This window comes from Archocentrus centrarchus, chromosome 12 (genome assembly GCF_007364275.1).
Source record: "Archocentrus centrarchus isolate MPI-CPG fArcCen1 chromosome 12, fArcCen1, whole genome shotgun sequence".
Taxonomy (NCBI): Eukaryota; Metazoa; Chordata; class Actinopteri; order Cichliformes; family Cichlidae; genus Archocentrus; species Archocentrus centrarchus.
Window position 1 is genome coordinate 17,785,687 of NC_044357.1, and position 23,161 is coordinate 17,808,847.

The 23,161-nt window shown below is 40.3% G+C and overlaps 1 protein-coding gene across 1 annotated transcript in view; it reads right to left on the reverse strand.

Annotated features, from left to right (window-relative positions):
• The window catches only part of grin3a (glutamate receptor, ionotropic, N-methyl-D-aspartate 3A), a 60,562-nt gene that overhangs the window by 3,729 nt on the left and 33,672 nt on the right, over window positions 1–23,161 (reverse strand). The window contains 4 exon segments of the mRNA XM_030742945.1: window positions 5,772–5,842; window positions 6,212–6,373; window positions 19,225–19,376; window positions 20,135–20,250. Coding sequence (XP_030598805.1) covers window positions 5,772–5,842; window positions 6,212–6,373; window positions 19,225–19,376; window positions 20,135–20,250 — 501 coding nt within the window.

Genomic DNA, 23,161 nt, shown 5'->3' on the forward strand with positions numbered 1-23,161 from the left:
TCCAAACACACAATTTTGTAAAATATGCATTTTTACAAAATTATATTGATGGTAGAAGGTATGAAAAGCCAAGTTATGAAAACATGCAAACTCTAGGCAATATTTAAAACTCCTGAGATTGCCCTAACTTTCTGCTCTCTATTACTGAAAATTAAAACACAACTCAAGGTATACAAAGAACCAATATACTATAAAATATATTTCAACTCTAATGTTTGCTGTAGGCCTTACTTATTGAACACCAAGAAAAGAACAAAATTTGGTTACCGTTCCAAAAAAGAAACTTTTTAAATCTACTGGACCTGATCTGCAAGCTGAAAAAATAACCATGATTTCATTAAAGCAACGAAGATGAGGTACTCTCATCATACAAAGTGAAGCCTAACAGAGCAGCTCTCTGAATCAAAGGTATTTTCACTTGGTGATAAAAAAAAAAAATGTGACAAGATGAATCTAATGAGATACTCTAGACATCAAAAGAGACTTTAAGCTAAAGGATGACACATGAGAACATAAAAAGAGTTGTTTTAAATTGATATGTGCATCCTCTGACAAGAGGGCACTTGCATCAGTGCAGAGAGAACATTTTGAAATGTGGAATCAACACATTTTGTTTAAGTCTTGAGGTGATTTCAGCATTTATAAATGTAGCCCATGGGTGCAGGAACTTAAATTACTGAAGTTCTGCAACTATGATAGTTATTACTTTTACTAACTATACTATTCAGGGCAAATTTGACAGCAGTAAGAGTACTCTAAATATTATTTTTTTAGCCTGAGTTTTCCTAAAGTGACCCAAAATGCACAAAAAATGGAAAAAAAAAAAAAAAAAAAAAAAATATATATATATATATATATATATATATATATATATATATATATATATATATATATATATATATATATATATATATAATACAAAAATCTGCTAAATCAAACATGTGGTGCTACCTGCTGTAGCAATCCCTTGTGAATATAGGAACAGCTGAAAGTAGCTTTCTAGCATTGGAGTGATCATGTATGCACCATATGAGGAACAGAGGTCAGAGGGTTCCTCAACACAGACATGAGATCTGCACCTGCAGTGTAACAAAACAAACAAATTAGAATCTATTTATTCTGCGCTAACTGAGATAAAAAAAAAGGGTGGGGGTCATAATACTATAAAGGCACCTTGGCTGCTTTTCAGTGAGTGTGGGAAACACATGGGCTAGTGCCCCCTCTAGTTTGCAATAAACAGTTTGAAAAAAAATCTTTTGTATTCTGTTACTTATTTATGATTTAATATTGATAATTATATATGTTTTTATTATATAGCAGTGAGGGCACTGTTCAACAGTTGCAATGGTTATACATGGGTATGTAATGAATGCCAACAGTTTTAGAATGTTCTGGCGAGTTTCACTTTCAATAAAATATATTTGAATCCTCACGGATGTTGTGTTTTTATGTTTTAGGAAAAACGGGACCTGATACTATGATAGTGATAGTAGATGTAAAACCTAAAGGATACACTCTCCCTGCTTTCTGAAGCAGGGAGAGTGTATTAATCATCCATTTATTAATGCCAGATAGACTATATATACATCCTAAATTGATTTGTAGTTCAAAATTCAGTATAAACACTTATTATGAAGGAATTCCCAAAAATGGCAGGATGACATCTTTGCACTTTCAGCACTAAACAAATTGTGGAAAATTGAGGCCTTTACATTACAGCTAAATAAAAGAATACATTTATAGACATACTTTTATATTAACTAACATCTTTCTTTCCAACCATTTTCTGCTCTTATTATTTTTTTTCCCTTTTTTTCTAACTTATTCTTTTAAAGGCTCTTCTGCTTCTCTGAAAAGCGTGAGGTAAATAAAGATGATTCTTTTTCATTAGTATTCTACAGCCTTTACTCCATCCGCATTAACTAAAAAGCCGTATTCCTTCATTGTTTATCCATCCATCTAAGTAATTTTCCTTGATTTGGTATTCAGGGTGTTAACTCCAAGAGCAGCTCCTTCATCTTTTATGAATTGGTACAATGAGTGAGACAGTGTTCACATAATTTCAATGGAAAATATATGAACACAAACTTTTTTTTTTTTTTTTGGCCTTGTAGAGATTACCACTATGCAATGACACATAAAATATAATGCCTAGAAAGGTCAGAAAGAAAAATGTGCACTACAATGTGTGCAACTTTATCATATTGAAGTTATGCAAAAATACTTATAATTTTTCTGCAACATTAGAATGTGTCCTTCACATTACCAATATTTTATTCATTTTTTCCATCCTGAGACAACTATCCCTCTACAATAATGTATTGTGTTATTTATTTATTGTTTTAGCTTTATTTATTTTTTGGAAACTTGGTTTTGGATTGTTATGGACTGGTTCAAGTCACTTCCCGTTATATTTTATAATCATTGGTCTTTGTGTATTGTAATCAGTTTTCCTTCCTCCCTTTGGTAATTTTACATCCTCGATAGTTGCTGTTTTCCACATCTGTTCCCTAACTACTAATTACTCTTTGTGTCCAATTACTTACTGTAATCACTCACACCACTATATATATAACCCCCTTTGTTCTCCTATATTGTATTATTATTACCACGAGTCCAACTTTCTAGTGATTTTTTTTTTACTTGATTTTGGTGCACCTTGTTTCTGGAGCTCCTAGTGTTTTCATTTGTTTTATTACATATTTTTAGTCTTTGGTTTCCTTGTCTAAGATATTTTGGCATGTTTTTGAATTTTGGATTTAGCCCGCCCTGTGCCTTCATTGCTTGCTCTTTGATGACTGCCTTTCTGTGTATTACTACTAAATCGTATTAAAGGTTAAATTGTGGAATTTTTCACTGCTTCCTGTTGTCTTGCAAATGGGTCCTCCTCCTGTAGAATTGTCACAATCCTTCTCACGTAGAAAGAGGAGCTGGAGTAAAGGTTGGTTGCAAAGCAGCTTGCAGTATGACGCTAAAGCAACAAAGAGAGCATTCCCTGTATAAGGTTTGCCAATTGCATATGGTTGAACCAGTAACTTAATTTTGTGTCATGCCTGAATTAAAGATACACTTGATATGTTTAATATTTGTATATGAGAGGCCAAACGTGGGAACAACAAATGCACAAACACACAACAACATGTCTTTACTCAATCAAATATGCTTTTTTACATATTCATGCATATTGCAGATATTTTTAAACTCACAATTTCCAGTATTTACAGTTTTCTATCTCATGCAGTTTTTCGAAAAGAGGACAGCTCTCTCTATTCACATTTAACTGCAAGTAAGTTCAGGCCAAACCTAAGTGTGTCCAAACCTTTGACTGGTACTGTACATACAGCAATATTTCACCAATAACTGTTATTTCCCAACCCATATGTCAGCACAGATGTTGCTATCAACAGTCAAAACAAGACAGACACAGCTTGCATGCAGTGTGTAGAGAGGATGTCTTTTAACAAGCCATCTTGTAGGAAAGTGGAATTACCACATTGGTTCAATGTAAAGCACTGGTTTCAAATAAATATATAATTTTAAATTACTTGCATTTTTGTTTCTTTTATTTTGGCGCGTGTTGGCAGGTTTAAAAAAATGTCACAAATTCCACCTAAGGATGTGATGGTGATCATGGCTTGAATCAAATCAAATGCAGGACAAATCAAATACCTTATGTGGAACCTTTATTTTCTGACTTAGTTTTGTAGTAGTTATAGATTTTTTTTAAATTTTCTGTCATATTTATTGTAGCTGTCATGAGCTCTTTGATTAGTGACATGAAAATTGTGAAAAAGCCTTTTTTCAGTTTGTATTTATTGTAAAACTATTTTAAAAAAGGGAAAAAAGATAAATTAGTTTATGGATAGTTATACATTAAAAACATTTACATTAAAATTTTTATGAATGACAGAATGGACAAAGAAAATATACAGAAAACAAAACAAGACAAAAACAAAATTATTATACCAAATTATTATACCTGTTTCTAGTATTAAGTATGAAGAAAGGGGACAGTTCCAGGGAATTTCTACATGAAACACAGTATTGTAGCTGAATTGTAACTGATATTATTGGTCTATTCAAAGCAACAGATAATCCTGTTTTAACCCGGCTGACAGTCACTGCCAAAGCTGCCTGACCTTAGCACTGTGCTTGATACCGAACCATGCGATCTTAACTGGCCATCCAAGAATATTTCATGGTATTACAGACACTGCTGCTAATGATCTCACACAGTGTTCTCTGCTGTCTGTGGGGTTTCTACATCCCTGTTAACACACTTAGTAAATGAAACATTTTATAGCTTCATCCTAAGTAGTAGTGATTGCCAATTAAATTTTCACCTACGTGTATGCTTCATTTGGTCATCCTGTTAAATGATTTCAGGACTGTACAGTCCAGACTTTAAGTAAAAGTAATGCAGTGCTAAAACTGATAATGATGCATTTTGGCATAGTTTTGTGTAGCATAACTCAAAAGCTGAAGCTATCTGCAGTATAAAATCCTGTATGGGAAGATCTGATTTCAGTGCTCTGATTGCAGAACAGACACTTTTGACACACAAGGTTTCTTTCACTGACAATGAGACGGTAATAATTTCTGACTCTTAGACAGCGTGCAGAAGAACTTGATTGAATGAGTATAATTATGCAAGAGTAGGCAATCTATCCTCATTACCACAGGCATCCCTCACATGGCCTTGGCTCCATAATTATTAAGTGCATTTAATCCTTACTTTAAGTGCTCCACCTGAGTGTGCTCTCAGTGTGGTGCTAGTAGTAGATGTGAATGTGCAGGAGAATTTTTCAAGTAGAATGTAATGCTATAAAATGGGACTTTGCTTTGATTTGGATTTACTTGATCTCCCCTTAGAAGCAAAATAAGGGGTGGTGGCATGATCAGATGATCAGTGGTTAAATGTGATAGGATGGGGCTACACTATGATACACACTATCAAACTAATATGTACAAATGGCCCCATGCAAATGACACTGAAAGTGGCCAAATAAAGAAGCTTTCATGATATACTGATTCATCCTTTCTCACCCACTGTTTCCAACAATACCATGTGACGTCAGCACGAGATTATTTTCTCAATTTCCCTCACTGATAATTGGCTTCCAACAGATTGACCTTTCTATTTAGTTTTTGATTAAAATGGGTCCTTTAACTTCCATTTGGATGTTAATAGATGTCATTTACTCTTCAACTTATAATTTAGCCAATGTGCTGTTTAACTTTGAAATATTGGCTTCTTGCAGGAACTCCTTGTTTGCATTTTTAGTGTTAATAAATGTGATCCATTGAAGTATGCATCACATTTATGAGCATTCTTCCCCTTTCTTAAATTTCAGCAGTATCCCCTTGATTCAGTGAGGTTTCTAACATGTATGTATGTCATTGTGTTTAAAAATCCTAAGTGATGGAAAATAAGCTGCATTTATAAAACACTTAATAAATCACATCTGTAATCAGTAATAATACACACTGACAAAAAACAAACAAAAAAAAGCAAACAAAAAAATATTTGGTACTGTAGAGTGGCCTGAAGTGAGGATCAACATATTTCTGAGGTATGCTTGCATGAAATTTTTAATGAGCTGATGGAGGCAAAACAAAATGTTCTAAACAGGTCATAAATAATTAAAATATATCTGCACTCAGATCACATTCAGTTCAGTCACTTAGGGATGGATGTCTCTTCATGTATAGATCATAAAAGACTGAACTGAAATGACAATTTGACAGCACTTTAAATACAATAACAGTACCTCTTTTCGGGCTTTGTAACAGTTGGTAGTTTGTCATCAGTGAAGACTGAGTTAAGGGCCCGGTGTAATCTCTGGAAAACAAGCAACAAGTTAGCTGTTATGTGCTTAGTGTAAATGATGTTTAACTAATGTTTAATGATTTTTAACTTAGTGTCTTAAAGGCTGTGCCTTAGGCTATGTGTGTTTAGCATGTGGAGCAACAACAAAACATAAAAATTCAAGAAATGCACAAATATTTGTGACCCTAGAAACTGCTGTTAAAAATGATTCTTTGTTTTTTGGTAGTGTTTTCATTATTGCTTGCACAAACCTAAAAAAAATTAATTAATTAAAAAATAAAATTAAATAAAAAAAATGTTAATATATTTGCTATAAAGTATTCAAATTATGGTATGACCACAGTCAGAAAATATGTGTTTGTGTGTGATTTCGGTCAGTACCTGGCTTGTGTGGAGCCAGTATTTGAAGCGTGGCTCCTTAACCCTTGGGATCACCAGCTTGTATACAATGTGTTCTGCTATGGTGGTCAGCAGAGATAAAGCCACGCCCACACACAACATCACAAACAGACCAGAAAAATGCTTTATACCCATCTGCAGCGTCTGGAGAGTAAGAGAGTGAGACAGTCAGTGAATGATAGAGAAGAGCAAGAAAGTGAAAAGGTGGGAAGAATAAAGGTTATACACAAAATATGTATTCTGGTATGCATATGGAGGAGCAGCTGTTTATAAGTGAGACATAATTTTTTCACAGGATGCTATAAAGCTGACTATGAAAGCAGAAGATTTGGCAATTTGCTGGTCTGGAGCATTCAGGTGTGTTAACACAATGCCACAATCTTCCCAAGATTTAACATCCAAGCAGAATCACCTGAAGGTCAGACCGTGCAATCCTCAGAAAACTGCAAAAAGCATGTTAAATATTAAAGTTTATGTAACCCTGTTAAAATCTGTTCATGTAATGTATGCGGAAATAAATAAGTTCATAGTTCGTAAATGGTATTTGTTAAAAATTCGTTAAACAGCAAATGAGGTTTGACGTTTAAAATTGTTTAAGAAAGAAAAAGACAAAAGTTGTATATTTTATTTCTGTAACCTTTTGTGAGGGAAGTGATCACATCTCCGGTGAATGGACAGGAAATGAGGTGAGAGGAAAACGTGAGGGATACGTGGTGGAGAGAGCAAGAGAAAAGTGAGGGAGAGAGACGAGCGAAAGAGATGCAGGTGTACACTGCGGACTGTTAAGCCAGCTTTTATCATCGTTCAGTGAAAGTGCTCGACAAGGACTCTTTTCCAAAACCTGAATGGTGGTGAAGTTGGTGAGTTTGAGTGGAAAACTCAACCGAGGACTGACGTTAGCCGAGGGAGCTGCTAATACAGTGGCTAATGCTTTCGCCTGTGCCATGCTAAGAAGCTAGCAACCCGCGAACTCAATTAGCAGAGCCTGCGTGAAGCTGTGAGCGGACGACGAGGACAGAGAGCCGACGGAGCTGGTCAGCGCTGTGTGTGAGGGCTGTGCCTGCATCGTCTGCTGCGTGTTTTCCCTCGTCTTCCAGGCGAATCACCTCTTCTCATCTTCTTCTCCTGCGTCCTTGACTGTGTGAGTGGTTGACTCCATCAGCAAAAGGTACCGCTTTTTATTTTGCCCTTGAGGTGAAACGGCCATTTGTTTAAGGCTACAGCGTTCCCGAGCAGCGTTCAGGCCTGCAACGATTGGACTGGAGTATCATATTATTTTGTTTTCTTGCTGGCTGTAGGTTAATTATTGGGGCCCATAGGAGATATTTAAGTTTGACGTTTTTATTGAATGTTGAATGCATTTATTGATTCAAAAGAAACTGAACAGAATATGTAAATAATTCCTTCTATTTTGCTAAGTAAATGTTCTATATATTTTTCAATTAATTGGTGTGTTTATTGACTGTTCTGATATTATAAGTGTATTAGTCAATGCAGGGTTTAAAGGGACATTTATTTAAATTTCGTAGAGAAACCCCAGGTTCTGTGAATACTTAAAAGAACTCAGGTTAGCCACCTCTCGTTATAGCTGTACGCACTAGAGAGGCGCTACATAAATTGGAGGCACCGCTGGGATCAGGATTATTGTGTGGGTTTCTTGTTTTTTGTGCATTATCTTGTGAAAAGTATTCTGTTGAAACCGTAAATGGTGAAAAGTTTTTCTCTTTAACATGGGAACTCGAGACGAGTTGGTATTAGAGTTAAAGGGTTGGTGCCAAGGGGAGTCAGTAGATGAGGCTCATGCAGTCTTGGTGCTCATGCAAGAAGATGTAACTGCAGCAGTTATTGAGGAGACTATGCAAACAGTGAAGAGTCTGGGACGTGTTCGTGTCAGAGGCCGAACACTAAGTTTACGGCAAAACAGATTTCTTGTCTTGTGTGAATGCAAGGAGGCCGTAAAGAGAGACATGGTTCCCTTTGAGGTGTTCCCCATTGATGGGGGAGGGCCGTGGTCTGTGGTCACAGTTGATGAAGGTCTTCGAGCTAGTGCACAAGCTCAGGGGTCATCTGGACCACAGCAGGCTAAAGATAAGCCTGTAGATGAACAGTGCACATTATTCCCAGAGGGAGATACTGTTGCTAAGTCAACAGAAGCTATTTTGCGAGCTGTGAGTGAGATACTTGACAAGAGCAAGTCTTCGAGTGAGCATGGAAGCTATCGCCGCTTACGAACCTTTTCGGGGTTGTTGCCCACCCCGGCTGGAGAGGAGCAGTTTGACCACTGGTTGAGCCAAGCACGGCTCATGGTGGAAGAGTGTGATTGCTCCCTCAAAGAGAAAAGACGGCGACTGATGGAGAGTCTTAGGGGCCCGGCGCTTGAGATTGTCCAAGCAGCACGCGCTGGCAATCCTGACGTTAGCCCTGAAACCTGCTTGGAGGCACTTGAACATGCTTTTGGAATAGCAGAAACAGGTGAGGAGTTGTATTTTGCTTTTCGTTTGTTGCAGCAACAACCAACTGAGAGGCTCTCTGACTTCCTTAGACGTCTAGAACAGTCGTTAAACCGGGTCGTGCAGAGAGGTGGCCTTCCTCCTGGTTGTGCTGACAGAGTAAGGCTAGATCAGTTGTTGCGTGGTGCTACCGCTTCTGATCTGATGCTGATTAATCTTCGGCTTAGGGAGAGAAAAGGTAAGCCACCCTCTTTTCTCCAATTGTTAAAAGAGATTCGTACAGAGGAAGAATATGAGGCCTCAAGAAAAAAGCTTCATCCTGATGTGCAAAGTGCATATGTAAAGCAGGAAGTTGTTGACAAGCAGACTGAATTTCAGAATTTGAAGTCTGAGATGAAGGAGCTCAGGTCCTTAGTTGCTGCTGCTGTGTCTAAGCCAGTTCGAGACACACTAGCTAGCACTGATCAGACTCCTCGTAATGCTGTAGCCAGTGAGTGCAGTCCTGACAATGAGATAACTGCATTGAAAAAGCAGTTAAAGCACTTGCAGCAGAAGTTCACAAAGAATGTGGCTGAACCACAAGCAGCTGTTTCATCCGTAAAGACATCAAAGCTAGCTGCTAGCTCTCCACAGAGATCACTCAAAGTCTCAGAGGAACATTTTTGTTATCGGTGTGGAGAGAATGGACATTTCGCAGGGAAATGTCAAAATCCGGAAAATCAGGCTAAAGTTATCAAGAGATTAATTCAAGCCCTGAAGTTGTCTAAGACCAACAAATCATCTGGTGATGCCCCTGCTAGCACAATGAACTGTTCAGTCGAGAATAGTACTGCAGACATGCCAGAAAATGTGAGCATTCCAGATGGGCTGGTGGGGCCGCCTAGCCTGGTCCCACTGAAAGTTAATGGGCAGCCCTGTACTGCTTTATTGGATAGTGGCTCCCAGGTGACAATCATTTTTGAACACTGGTACCAGAAATACTTGTCTGATATCCCCATTCAGCCAGTATCTGGTCTATCCTTGTGGGGCCTAAGTGAGTCAGGTGTTAGCTACCCATACACTGGATACGTGGTAGTCGACCTTGAGTATCCAGCTGAGGTGCTAGGAACTGTTCAGACAGTAACTGTCCTTGCCCTCATATGCCCTAGTCCAAGAGCTGATGACAATACCTCTGTCATTGTAGGTACTAATGCTAGCCATGTCAGACGCTTGGTGAACCAATGCAAGGACAATGGTGTTGATGTCACACGGGCCCTGGGCCTTCGTGTTTGTGTCAGTGAAGGCCAACCTGTACTCAAAGGCGTTACTGTTCCTGTCCAGGATGACGACGAGGCTGGTCGTGTCCGATGGATGGGTCCAGGCCCTTTGACTGTACCACCACACGGTGATGCACCAGTTGTGTGCAAAGTGGAACTGAAGAAGCCTGTTCAGCAGGAAATCCTCCTGATGGATTCCTCACCAGCAGTCACTCTACCTGCTGACGTGTTCATCCTTCCCATGGTAATGCCCAGTGGGGCATTAGATGCTAATAGGTTCAAAGTCCTAGTCAGGAATGAGTCTACAAGAGAGATTTCTATACCTGTGGGAACAGTGATTGGCAGTGTGTTTCACATTGATTCAGTTTCTACCATTCCACCGAAAGGGACAGCTCCCTCCAACTTTGATGTGAGCAAAATAAACTTTGGAGACTCTCCCATCTCCGAAAAATGGAAGAACCGGCTGCGTCAGAAGCTAACCCAGAAGTCTCATGTCTTCTCAATGAATGAGTGGGATGTGGGGTTAGCAAAAGGGGTGGAGCACAGAATTCGACTGTCGGATTCCAGGCCTTTCCGTCAACGATCACGTCGATTGGCGCCAGCCGACATTGAAGATGTGAGACAACACTTACAAGAGCTGCTACAGGCAGGGATCATAAAAGAGTCAAGAAGTCCCTATGCATCCCCGATAGTTGTTGTTCGGAAGAAAAATGGCACTGTCAGGATGTGCATAGATTACCGACTATTGAATAGCCGAACAGTACCAGATCAGTACACCACCCCATGCATTGAGGACGCACTGAATGCCTTGACAGGGAGTCAGTGGTTCTCTGTGCTTGATCTGCGTTCAGGCTACTACCAGATTGCCATGTCTGAAGAAGACAAAGAGAAGACGGCATTCATTTGTCCGTTAGGCTTTTTCCAGTTTGAGAGGATGCCGCAAGGCATCACAGGAGCTCCGGCAACCTTTCAGAGGTTAATGGAGAAGGCAGTCGGAGACATGAACCTCTTGCAAGTGCTAGTGTACCTTGACGATCTGATTGTTTTCGGAAAGACTCTTGAAGAGCACGAAGAGAGACTGCTCAAGGTCATAGATCGTCTTGGGGAGGTAGGACTCAAACTTTCAGTCGACAAGTGTCAGATCTGTCTGCCCAGAGTCAAGTACCTGGGGCACGTAGTGTCTGCTGACGGTGTTGCCCCAGATCCAGACAAGATAGAGGCTGTTACCACCTGGCCTATGCCAACAAACCTAAAGACACTGCAATCGTTCTTAGGGTTTTGCGGCTATTACAGAAGATTCATCCAGAACTATTCTGCAATCGTTCGACCGTTGACCGAGCTCACCAAGGGTTATGCTCCTACCCAAAAGGGAAAGAAGCAAGCCCCTGATGTCAACAAAGTCTACTTGAAAGAGTCAGAGCCCTTTGGAGACAGATGGGACAAAGCATGCACAGATGCGTTCCACCAGATTATCCATTGCCTGACCCATGCACCTGTCTTGGCATTTGCCAACCCACAAAAGCCATACACTCTGCATGTTGACGCAAGCTTGAAGGGTCTTGGTGCAGTACTTTACCAAGAGTACCCTGAAGGCCTGCGGCCAGTTGCTTTTGCAAGCAGAAAGCTGAGCACAGCTGAGAGAAATTATCCCATACACCAACTGGAATTCTTGTCTCTCAAGTGGGCAGTAGTCGACAAGTTCCACGACTACTTGTATGGGGCAAGATTCACAGTACGTACCGATAACAACCCGCTTACGTACGTGCTGTCAACAGCTAGGCTTAACGCGGTAGGGCATCGCTGGCTAGCTGCCCTGTCGACGTATGAGTTTGACATCCAGTATCGTCCAGGTCGACACAACATCGACGCCGACCTGTTGTCACGGAACACCCCAGATGTGGATGACAACAGTTGGGTGACTATACCGCAGTCTGGTGTCAAGACTATTTGTCAGCAAGTCTGTGTACCAGAAGCTGCTCATTTGACACCTGTATATGTCGCGCAGCTAGGGGCATCTGCACAGTGTGTTCCTGACCTGTATGCATATCCAATGCATAGGAACTTGAAATCGCTTGAGCTCATGTCAAAGCAGAGTCTCAAGAAAGCTCAAGAAGGAGATGAAGCCATTGGACCAGCCATCCAAGCTGTCAAGCATGGACAGTGGCCTGATGAAGTGTCAAAGAATCTAGAGTTATTGAGATTGAAAAGAGAAATAGGAAAGCTTTCCATGAAAGATGGATTGTTGTACCGTTACAGTAAGAAACCATCTGGAGAAATGGTCACTCAGCTTGTCCTTCCAAGGGAGTTTCGACCGATGGTCATGCGAGCCATGCATGATGATCTGGGACACCTTGGGCAGGAGAGAACTATTGACCTTCTCCGTAGCCGATTCTTTTGGCCAAAGATGTCAATGGAGGTGGAAGAGTATATCAGGAACTGTGGAGAGTGTGTTGCTCATAAGACCCCTCCACAGAAAGCTGCTCCATTGCACCAGATTGTCAGCCATGGGCCAATGGATCTAGTGTGCATGGACTTCCTTTCCATGGAGCCTGACTCCAAGGGCATAGCTAATGTCTTGGTAGTCACAGATCATTTTACAAGGTATGCTCAGGCTTTCCCAACTAAAAGCCAGAAGGCCCAAGTAGTGGCTAAGACCCTGATGGAGAAATATTTTGTTCATTATGGGCTGCCATCAAGGATCCATTCTGATCAAGGGAGGGATTTTGAGAGCAGACTGATCCAGGAACTACTGCATCTGATGGGGATACGCAAGTCACGGACTACTCCCTATCACCCGCAAGGAGACCCGCAGCCAGAAAGGTTTAATAGAACGCTGATCTCTATGCTTAGCACGCTGGGTCGTGAGAAGAAACATAGCTGGAGCCAGCATGTTCCTTACTTGGTCCATGCGTACAATTGCACAAAGTGTGACGCTACAGGGTACTCACCCTACCATCTAATGTTTGGTAGGGAGGCAAGACTTCCTGTTGATCTGTGTTTTAAAACATCCCCAGATGGCCTAGAGGATGCATGCCACACCCGATATGTCACTAAGCTGAAAGAAGATCTGAAACAAGCCTACAAGTTAGCCTCGGAGGCTTCAGACAAAAGGCACCAGAGAAACAAACGGTTGTATGACCAGCGAGTTACCTTTCAGTCCCTCGAGATTGGTGACAGAGTTCTACTCCGAAACTTGGGTCTGAGAGGAAAGCATAAGCTGGGAAGCAAGTGGAGTACTGAACCTTATGTTGTCACGGGAAAGCTGCCCAACCTACCTGTGTTCAAGATCAAACGGGAGGATGGAAAGCCAGGGACAAAGACTATCCATAGGGACCACCTTCTACCTATTGGACAGTTTGTGAGAATGCCACTCACCAAACAGATTGAGGATCCACCTGCCAGGCCCAGGACCAGAGCATTCACTCAAAAGAAAAACCAAAGAGACCAAAGTCCAGAGACTCCAGAGTTACAGGAGTTCTCTGACTCGTCTTCTGATGTGGAGTATTTTGTCACTCACCGGGCTATGCCAAAAGACCTTGCCCGTAGAGTGTTGAATACTGCCAGGTCAGTTGACATAGATGATGAATCTGATCCAGAGCACGACGCTGACTCAGAGTATGATAATGACACGAGAGTTGAACCTGTTGATGGACAAGACTCGGATATAAACAATGATGGTCACAACTCTGATCCTGAACTAGAGGATGAAAGGGGTAAGGGGTGTGAAAGAGGAAAAGTTCCAGAACATGTCAGTGAGAATGAATTGGAGTCTGGAGAAGAATCTGTAGTTGAGGTCCGGGAAGAGAGACTGAGAACCAGAGCTGAACCCAGACCCAAAAGAACTATTAAGCCTACCATTAGACTCACCTATGATGAGCCTGGTAGATCCAGTGACAAGCCCTTGACCATAGTCCACAGGGGAATTGTTATTAAAATAGGACCACCCTAGAGGTACTAGGTGTTGTGCCCTTAGGACTCCTTAGTTTGGTGTCTGGTGAGGACACACAGACATTTCAAAAGGGGGAGGGTGTAACCCTGTTAAAATCTGTTCATGTAATGTATGCGGAAATAAATAAGTTCATAGTTCGTAAATGGTATTTGTTAAAAATTCGTTAAACAGCAAATGAGGTTTGACGTTTAAAATTGTTTAAGAAAGAAAAAGACAAAAGTTGTATATTTTATTTCTGTAACCTTTTGTGAGGGAAGTGATCACATCTCCGGTGAATGGACAGGAAATGAGGTGAGAGGAAAACGTGAGGGATACGTGGTGGAGAGAGCAAGAGAAAAGTGAGGGAGAGAGACGAGCGAAAGAGATGCAGGTGTACACTGCGGACTGTTAAGCCAGCTTTTATCATCGTTCAGTGAAAGTGCTCGACAAGGACTCTTTTCCAAAACCTGAATGGTGGTGAAGTTGGTGAGTTTGAGTGGAAAACTCAACCGAGGACTGACGTTAGCCGAGGGAGCTGCTAATACAGTGGCTAATGCTTTCGCCTGTGCCATGCTAAGAAGCTAGCAACCCGCGAACTCAATTAGCAGAGCCTGCGTGAAGCTGTGAGCGGACGACGAGGACAGAGAGCCGACGGAGCTGGTCAGCGCTGTGTGTGAGGGCTGTGCCTGCATCGTCTGCTGCGTGTTTTCCCTCGTCTTCCAGGCGAATCACCTCTTCTCATCTTCTTCTCCTGCGTCCTTGACTGTGTGAGTGGTTGACTCCATCAGCAAAAGGTACCGCTTTTTATTTTGCCCTTGAGGTGAAACGGCCATTTGTTTAAGGCTACAGCGTTCCCGAGCAGCGTTCAGGCCTGCAACGATTGGACTGGAGTATCATATTATTTTGTTTTCTTGCTGGCTGTAGGTTAATTATTGGGGCCCATAGGAGATATTTAAGTTTGACGTTTTTATTGAATGTTGAATGCATTTATTGGTTCAAAAGAAACTGAACAGAATATGTAAATAATTCCTTCTATTTTGCTAAGTAAATGTTCTATATATTTTTCAATTAATTGGTGTGTTTATTGACTGTTCTGATATTATAAGTGTATTAGTCAATGCAGGGTTTAAAGGGACATTTATTTAAATTTCGTAGAGAAACCCCAGGTTCTGTGAATACTTAAAAGAACTCAGGTTAGCCACCTCTCGTTATAGCTGTACGCACTAGAGAGGCGCTACATTTACGACAGTACAGATAAAGACTGAGCAAATATGGCTGCATTGAAGGGTTGCTGGGTGAAGGCGTCTTCTCTCTAATAGGAACATGGCAGCATGACTTGCACTATACTGCCAAAAGTATTTGGTTGTCTGCCTTCACATGGATATGAATTTGTGTGACATCCCATTCTTAATCCATAGAGTTTAATATGATGTCAGCCCAGCCTTCACAGCTATGACAGCTTCAAGTCTTCTGGGAAGGCTTTCTACAAGATCTAGGAGTGTGTTTGTGTTTATGGGAATTTTGACCATTCTTCCAGAAGCGCATTTGTGAGGTCAGACTCTGATGTTGGACGACAAGGCCTGGCTTACAGTCTCTGTTCTAATTCTTCCCAAAGGTATTCTATCAGATTGAGGTCAGTACTCTGTCCAGGCCAGTCAAGTTCTTCCACACCAAACTTGCTCATCCATGTCTTTAGGGACCTTGCTTTGTGCACTGGTGTGCAGTCATGTTGGAACAGGAAGGGGCCATCCCCAAACTGTTTCCACAAAGTTAGGAGCGTGAAATTTTCCAAAATGTCTTGGTATGCTGAAGCATTAAGAATTTATTTCACTAGAACTAAGAGGCTGAGCCCAAGTCCAGGAAAAACAACCCCATACCATAATCCTCCCTCCAACAAAATTTACACTTGGCACAGTGCAGTCAGACAAGTACCGTTCTCCTGGCAACCACCAAATCCGGACTCATCCATTGGATTGCCAGATGGAGAAGCCTGATTTGTTACTCCAGAGAACACATCTCCACGGCTCTAGAGTCTAGTGGTGGTGTGCTTTACACCACTTCATCCAACGCTTTGCATTACGCTTGGTGATGCAAGGTTTAGATGCAGCTGCTTGGCCATGGAAACCCTTTCGATGAAGCTCTCCATGCACTGTTCTTGAGCTAATCTGAAGGCCTCATGAAGTTTGGAGGTCTGTAGCAATGGATTCAGCAGAAAGTTGGCAACCTCTGCACACTATATGCCTCGGCATCCGCTGACCCCGACTGTCATTTTACATGGCCTACCACTTCATGACTGAGTTGCTGTCAGTCTCAATCACTTCCACTTTGTTATAATACCACTAACAGTTGACTGTGGCGAGGAAATTTCATGATTGGACTTGTTGCACAGGTGGCATCCTATCACGGTACACCATGCTGGAATTCACTGAGCTCCTGAGAGCGACCCATTCCTTCACAAATGTTTGTAGAAACAGTCTGCATGCCTAGGTGCTTGGTTTTATACACCTTTGGCCATGGAAGTGAATGGAACACCTGAATTCAGTGATTTGGATGGATAATGGAATACTTTTGGCATTATAGTGTATGTATGCAAAGTTTAGTCTGAACAAACCATAAAACACAAGATGTCTATAAGTGTCCTTTGAAAAGATAAGACCAAAGTGGAGATGTTTGGTTGTGATGCACATTGTCACATTTGGCAAAAAGCATACACTCCCTGAGCCTGTTTCTGATCGAAGTTTCTTCCCATTTAAAGGGAGTTTTTCCCTCCCACTGTCACCAAGTGCTTGCTCATATGGGGACGTCTGATTGTTGGGGTTTTTTTCTGTATTACTGTAGGGTCTTTACCTTACAATATAAAGCACATTGAGATGACTGTTGTTGTGATTTAGCGCTAAATAAATAAAGTTGAATTGAGTTGAAATTAGACAGCAAAGTCTGAAACTTCAGGTCTAGAAAGTTAGAAGACTTTTACACAGGTTTGTTTTCATTCCACTCAGAACTCAACAACACTGTGATATGCTATGATAGCATCCAAACTGAACAGTAAACATCATTACAAAGTCTGTGATAAGTAAAAATTGCTTGTTTCATTTAAATAAAAAGAGAATAATTTTTCAGAAGATTGGAAATCTGAAATAAGACCAGTTATAAAACCTAGGGCAAACACATCTTGAATTTAATTTCAAATCTCTCAGAGCCAGTATTCTCATTCTTCTGAAATATAAGAGAATCCCTCTGGGATATCACACTTGTGATCGAGATTGTGATTGCCTCCTTCACATCCTAATTTGCACTCATTCTCTTCTAAATGTGTCAGTATCAAAGTGTGAGTCAGTATGTGTAGCCATCTACAAATGTGATAACACACTTTGCTTAACTGACCACTTGTTGCAGTTACTGCAGATATTTTTAGTGCTGAGTGTGCAACAGCTTTTGATACCAGAGCAGCTGCAATGATTACATTATAAAGTCATGTTGGTGAAGAATATATGATGGATGAAATTTGTCAATGCATTTTTGTGACTCGGCACCGTAGCTGTAATGAAATTATGGAGGGTGGAAGATGACGATTCCTGAGAAGTTGTCGAATAAAGTGAATAGTAACCTTTGACTGTGCTGGAATACACTTTAAACTCATTGGGATAGGAAAAAAAAATTCCAGTGGTATCCTTCAAAGTCAAGATGAGCTTACTGAATATACATGACATTAATCTGATCTTAAACTTCAGCTCCAGCTCCAGTGGATAAATAACAGGGTTGAGTTTGTGTGCAACAGCACACAATTAGGGGGTTCAGCACATGTAAACACATACTGTATGCTACCAGTTTTTGGAAGCACACTCTTCCTGACTTATACCACTATATGCAACAATCATTTCTCATGAGTATATCTCACAATTTGACTGCATAAATTTGCAGAAAAAATCTATGAATAACTATAAAAAAACACATCACTTTCATCATCTTCACTTCTTTTAGCACAATTTATTTCTCGGTAATGCTAAGTGTGGCCCTCTTAATGTTGGGTAATTGAATAATATGCAATTCATTGGTATTGATTTTATTACTTCAAATGGGATCAAATTCTTTGGGGTGACAGAGAGCTGGATGAATGCCAGAGAGTTTGGCTACTGTACCTCCCTGAAGCCAATCCATCAGATTTTCCATCTTTTCAGAATCCCCAGGCTTACAGCTGGTGGTAGTCACTCTTTGGTATAAATGACTGTTAAAAAAAAAGTGCTGAGCAGGACTGAAATGGGCCAGCCCTGTCAGTAACTCATTTTGCTTACATGACACCAGTTCCCTGCTGATGTTGCCCAATGTATGCAAGTGAACAACAAAATTTAGAAATCACTTTAGGTTGATTTTAAATTAACGATACATACTCTATATTTAACAGCATCAATAATTTGAGAACTCTAAGGGTACATATGATCACTGTACTGCGGTTTCTGCAAGGCAAAAATTCAATGACACACACTGATCGAGCTAAATATCAGTTGAGCAGCTTTCTCTGCAATAACATTGGGTAGACTGAGGTATGATGGTGCAAAATGAAATGTACCTGGAGCAATTTAAATGTCTGCAGCTCTAGATACCATCTATAGCACGTCTAGCTGCTACACACTGGAAAATGATTCACTTGGGTGACATTGAATCTGCGGCAATGCAATGCACGGCATTGCATCTGCACCTGTGAGGCTCTTAAATGGTAATTTACATTTAAGATTAAGTATTTAGTTGATGCTCTCATTCAAAGGTACAGATCATGAGTGCTTATTTAGTAGACATGATTGTGGTTGACAGACATCAGGTTGCCATTCACACAGCAGCTAAGGGAAAAAACAAAACAAAACAAAAGGATCAAACGGAGTATGCAGTGTGCAGTCACCGCTGAGATATAGGAGCCACTTTTAGAGGGTCTGAAGTCAGAGTGGGGTAGAGAAACAACTATTATTTCCCATAAAACATATACTGTGTTTCTCATACTATGATTTACTTGTAAAAGTGGCCTCTTTTGCATTTATATCTTCCAGCACACTTATAAGAAGTATGCATGCATTAAGTTAACATTATGTACTGTATGAGACACATATGAAAAAAAAAAACACTTTTATGAGTAAGTCACTGTATGAGATATGTAAGACTTTTCAGAGAGCTTTTCCAATTAAATACTTGACAGAAAAGTTACCATCATAAGGTAAGCGATAGAATAAGTTTGAGTAATTTGAGGAAGTGATATTATAAAACAAATACATTATATTGTTCTGATTTTTAAATTAGAGAAATGAGTGTTTATCATATAATTAAATGATAAACACACTCCATGTTTGCTACACTGTCCCACTTTGTTCTTACCTCAGTCACAGCGAAACTGCGCTTCCCGCAGGGAACGACCTTGTACCATTTGTCATGCAGCATGTCCATGAAGCCATCTGACTTGTACTGACTAATAAGCTCCGAGATGTTGGAAGTGAGTGGAGAGTTCTGAGGAAGGCCAATGCCATAGCCTGCCAGTGGACACACACAAACACACAGAGACTCTTTAGCGATTATTCTTCTGTCATGACAGCAAAAACACCCCCCCCCCCCCTTTTTTTTTTTTTTTACTTCACCTTCATGCTGCCATTGCATTCTTTCTCTGGTTTGTAGCTACAGGAAAAATAAGCTGCTGAGCAGATACACTTGAGGTCTGGATAATTTTGCTATTTCTTTAAAAAAGTGCTAATTTTTCCAAAGCAAAACTCAATAATATCATTATATCTCTGAATGTCTTAGAATGCCAGGAAAGGGTGACAAATTCAGCAACAGCCAATTACAAAAGTACCTTTTCTTGGTAGGAAGCATACGGATTGATGTGTATTGTATCCTGAAGGCTTAAGGGTGCATTAAGTAATTAACAACACCACTGGAATTTGGGACTACGATGGCTTGTAATGGAAGCAACCGCCACGGGAACATTTTCACAGCGGGAGGAAGAGGCTTTCTAAATGGACCACAGATTAACAGCAGACACTGGAGAGTGTAAGCTTTTGAAAGCGAAAAGATTAACCACTGTGTAAATGTTGAGTGATTGATATTGTTAAATTTAGGCTTGTTCTAAAATTGCTCATGGTCAGTTAGTCTGCAGTCATGCAGAAGGGCCTCTTAAAATCAAGTCATGATTAAAAACCAGAGCACATACTGCCGGTGAGTACTATTCAGATGTCAGAGCAGGGATAGATTTAATCCAAAATGTACATAATCAATATGACAGCTTGCACATTACCTTCTATTGCAAAAGGTTTTCCTACTGTTAGTGTTTTACAGTCTGCATCTATGGAGACCTCATAGTCCAACAGTGCTTTGTCCATGATGAATGCATCCAGTTTCTGAGGGTCAGCCCTGTAAATAAAGCGGCATACTGTAAGTGCACTGCAGGTGCACTGCAAGTACTCATAGTGCACTCATTACACTCACCTAGCACAGCATGGTGATCTAATTAAGTGTTTCTGTTCACACAAATTTTGCAATCATGACTCAAGCTAAACAGTAATAAAGATTATGCATACACTGTGTTGCATAAATTTTGCAAACTTGATCAAATATGTGGCATTTCACGTTGTATGGATAACAATTAAACATTGTAATACTGGATTAAAACAAACAAACAAACAAACTGTGTGGCATTCAGAATGTCATTAATGGATAATTTACAAGATGAAGAAATAAACAGACCAATTCAGTAATTCTCCCAATATCATTCAGGTGACCAACAGCAAATCTTTTACACTATTTTAAGCTGCCCTCTGAATTTGACATGAAAAATTTATCTTCACCACCTCATGAGACAGTAACTTAAATGAACCTTGGCTCATTGTCTCACTCCTCATCTTCCACGCTGAGGCTTATTTTCCCTGCATCTGTCCTCATGTCACTTCTCTGACCTTACAGAGTGACTATAAAGAATGAGAGAAATTTGCTTTTAGTCGTTCTGTTTTGTTAGGTCTTACAATCTTTTTTTAATGCTCTACTTAAATTTATGTGTAGGCTTGAATAGAGAGAAACTGCAAACACTGTTTGCATTTTTCTTCACTGAGAATCAAAACAAACAAGGTCTAATTAATGATAAAGCACCGACACCAACTGCAGACATAATGCTACTTAATGCAGTGAAAATGAAACCAAAAGCAATGAAACATGTAGGAATGAATTGTTTTTCTTTGTGCTTGTGGGCGTTTTACAAAGCCTTTCAAATGGCAGCTTAGCACCCACTGAAATTATCACTGAAAATTAAATGTACACAATTCAAATATTTTGCCTTGTCTGAACTTCACAATACTGATATTGGGCTTGTTTCTAATTCTTTCATTGGATACCTGCCAGCAAAATTATTACCTGCCTACAGGTTTTGCCAATATATTTGTATTCCTCACATGTCTGTTATACAGAGGTATTAAATCACAACACTCTGAGAGGCTTTTACAAATCAACTCTAAAATGTCTTTACTGACAGCACGAGTGTACTGGGATACAAATGCTACAAAGACTTTTTCGAGATATACTGTGTTTTGGTTGTTATCAAGGACAGCGTTTGAAATCTTGCACTATCTTCTCTATCCTCTTCATTATTACCGGCTGAATTGTGCTGCAGCTTGCATCCTTGGTCTTTCACCACAGTATGCCATTTATGGCCAAAGCACAATCTCGACATCAACTATCTAACAAACCAATATGATTAAAACATGATGCATCCTTTTCTGCATCATCTATAAATCATCTCTTTGCATGAATGGAGAATACCACTACTGACATAAAAATGTCTTGGGTGCAATTTGATTTAAAGTCAGATATTCTTAGAGAAAAGTCTTTGTATTATGACATACACACCCAGGTTGAAATTGCTCTCTAATAAATGTTTTTCTTCATCATATGCAGGCAGCATTTCCTATATATCTATTAATAGGCAAGGCCTAATGGTACATGGCAGCTGTCTGATGGCTGATAATGCTCCAGCCAGTGAACTTTTTCCAAATGCTCTAATTATAAAGAAGACAGGCTGCAGTCAGTAGTGTTGTTTGTTTCAGTAGCTCTGGTGAGACATGGTCATTAAGCTGAAACATTATGGTGTAAAAAAATATCCCTGATAAGAATCAGAATCACTTGCTGTAATGGGTGCATAGTGTGCAGAGTTGACAACCACGACAACTCCAAGTAGCTATCTAAATTACTGTATTTTCTCAAGCATTTCACAATGTGTGCTACATCTACTCTACACTTTTGCTTTGCTTTGTTTTTGTTTTTTCAATTATCCATTTGATCAATAAGAGTGTGCCACAAAGGTCTGTGTGGGTCACTTTTATTTACTAGTGGTAACTTGAGTTAATATTAACTAAAATAATGCAGAGAATGTTGTTAAATTACTAATTAAAACCTGGTTTGAGTGTTAATGTTCATTTCCTCATAAAAATTTACACTCAATATTCAGCTAGCTCAGCTGCTTGTGCCCTGTTAGATACACCTCTAGTACCAGGTTGGACCCCCTTTTGTCTTCAAAACTGCCTTAATTCTTCATGGCATAGATTCAACAAGGTTCTGGAAATATTCCTGAAAGATTCTCCTGGAAACAGCCATCAGAAGATGGGAACACTATGATCATAAGAGGATGAACAAGCTCAGCAACAACACTCGAGTATGCTGTGGCTTTTAAACAATTCTCAAAATTGGTACTAATGGGCCTAAAGTGTACCAAGACATCATTACACCATCTGAATGTTGCAGTGGAAACGAGACTCATCAGACCAGACAACCTTTTTCCAATCATCTTTTGTCCAGTTTCTGAACCACTGAGACCAGCCCATCTAATGCCAACAACCATGCCACATTCAAAGTCCCTTAAATCACCTTTCTTCCCCATTCTAGTGCTCAGTTCGAACTTCAGTAGGCTGTCTTGATCGTGTCTACATGCCTCAATGCATTAAGTTGCTGCCATGTAATTGTCAAGGCGTTGCAGAGGTGGTCAGCACAGCCATCAAGACCAGTGAATTCCATCCTGGGAGGGGTTCCGTCAGCTTCCTCAAACCGGGCGAGAATCCTCCACCATGACAGCTGAAATTTTCAGAGCACATCATTCACAAAACACTCCGTCCTGACCTGGTCATCTTCTAAGACTCCACCAAGAACACTGTCATGTGGGAACTCACCGTGCCTTGGGATGAACACATGAACGAGGCACACGAGAGGAAGTTGAGCAAGCATCAAGGACTTGTTGAGGAGTGCAGGAACCGTAGTTCATGGGCACACTACCAGGCCATTG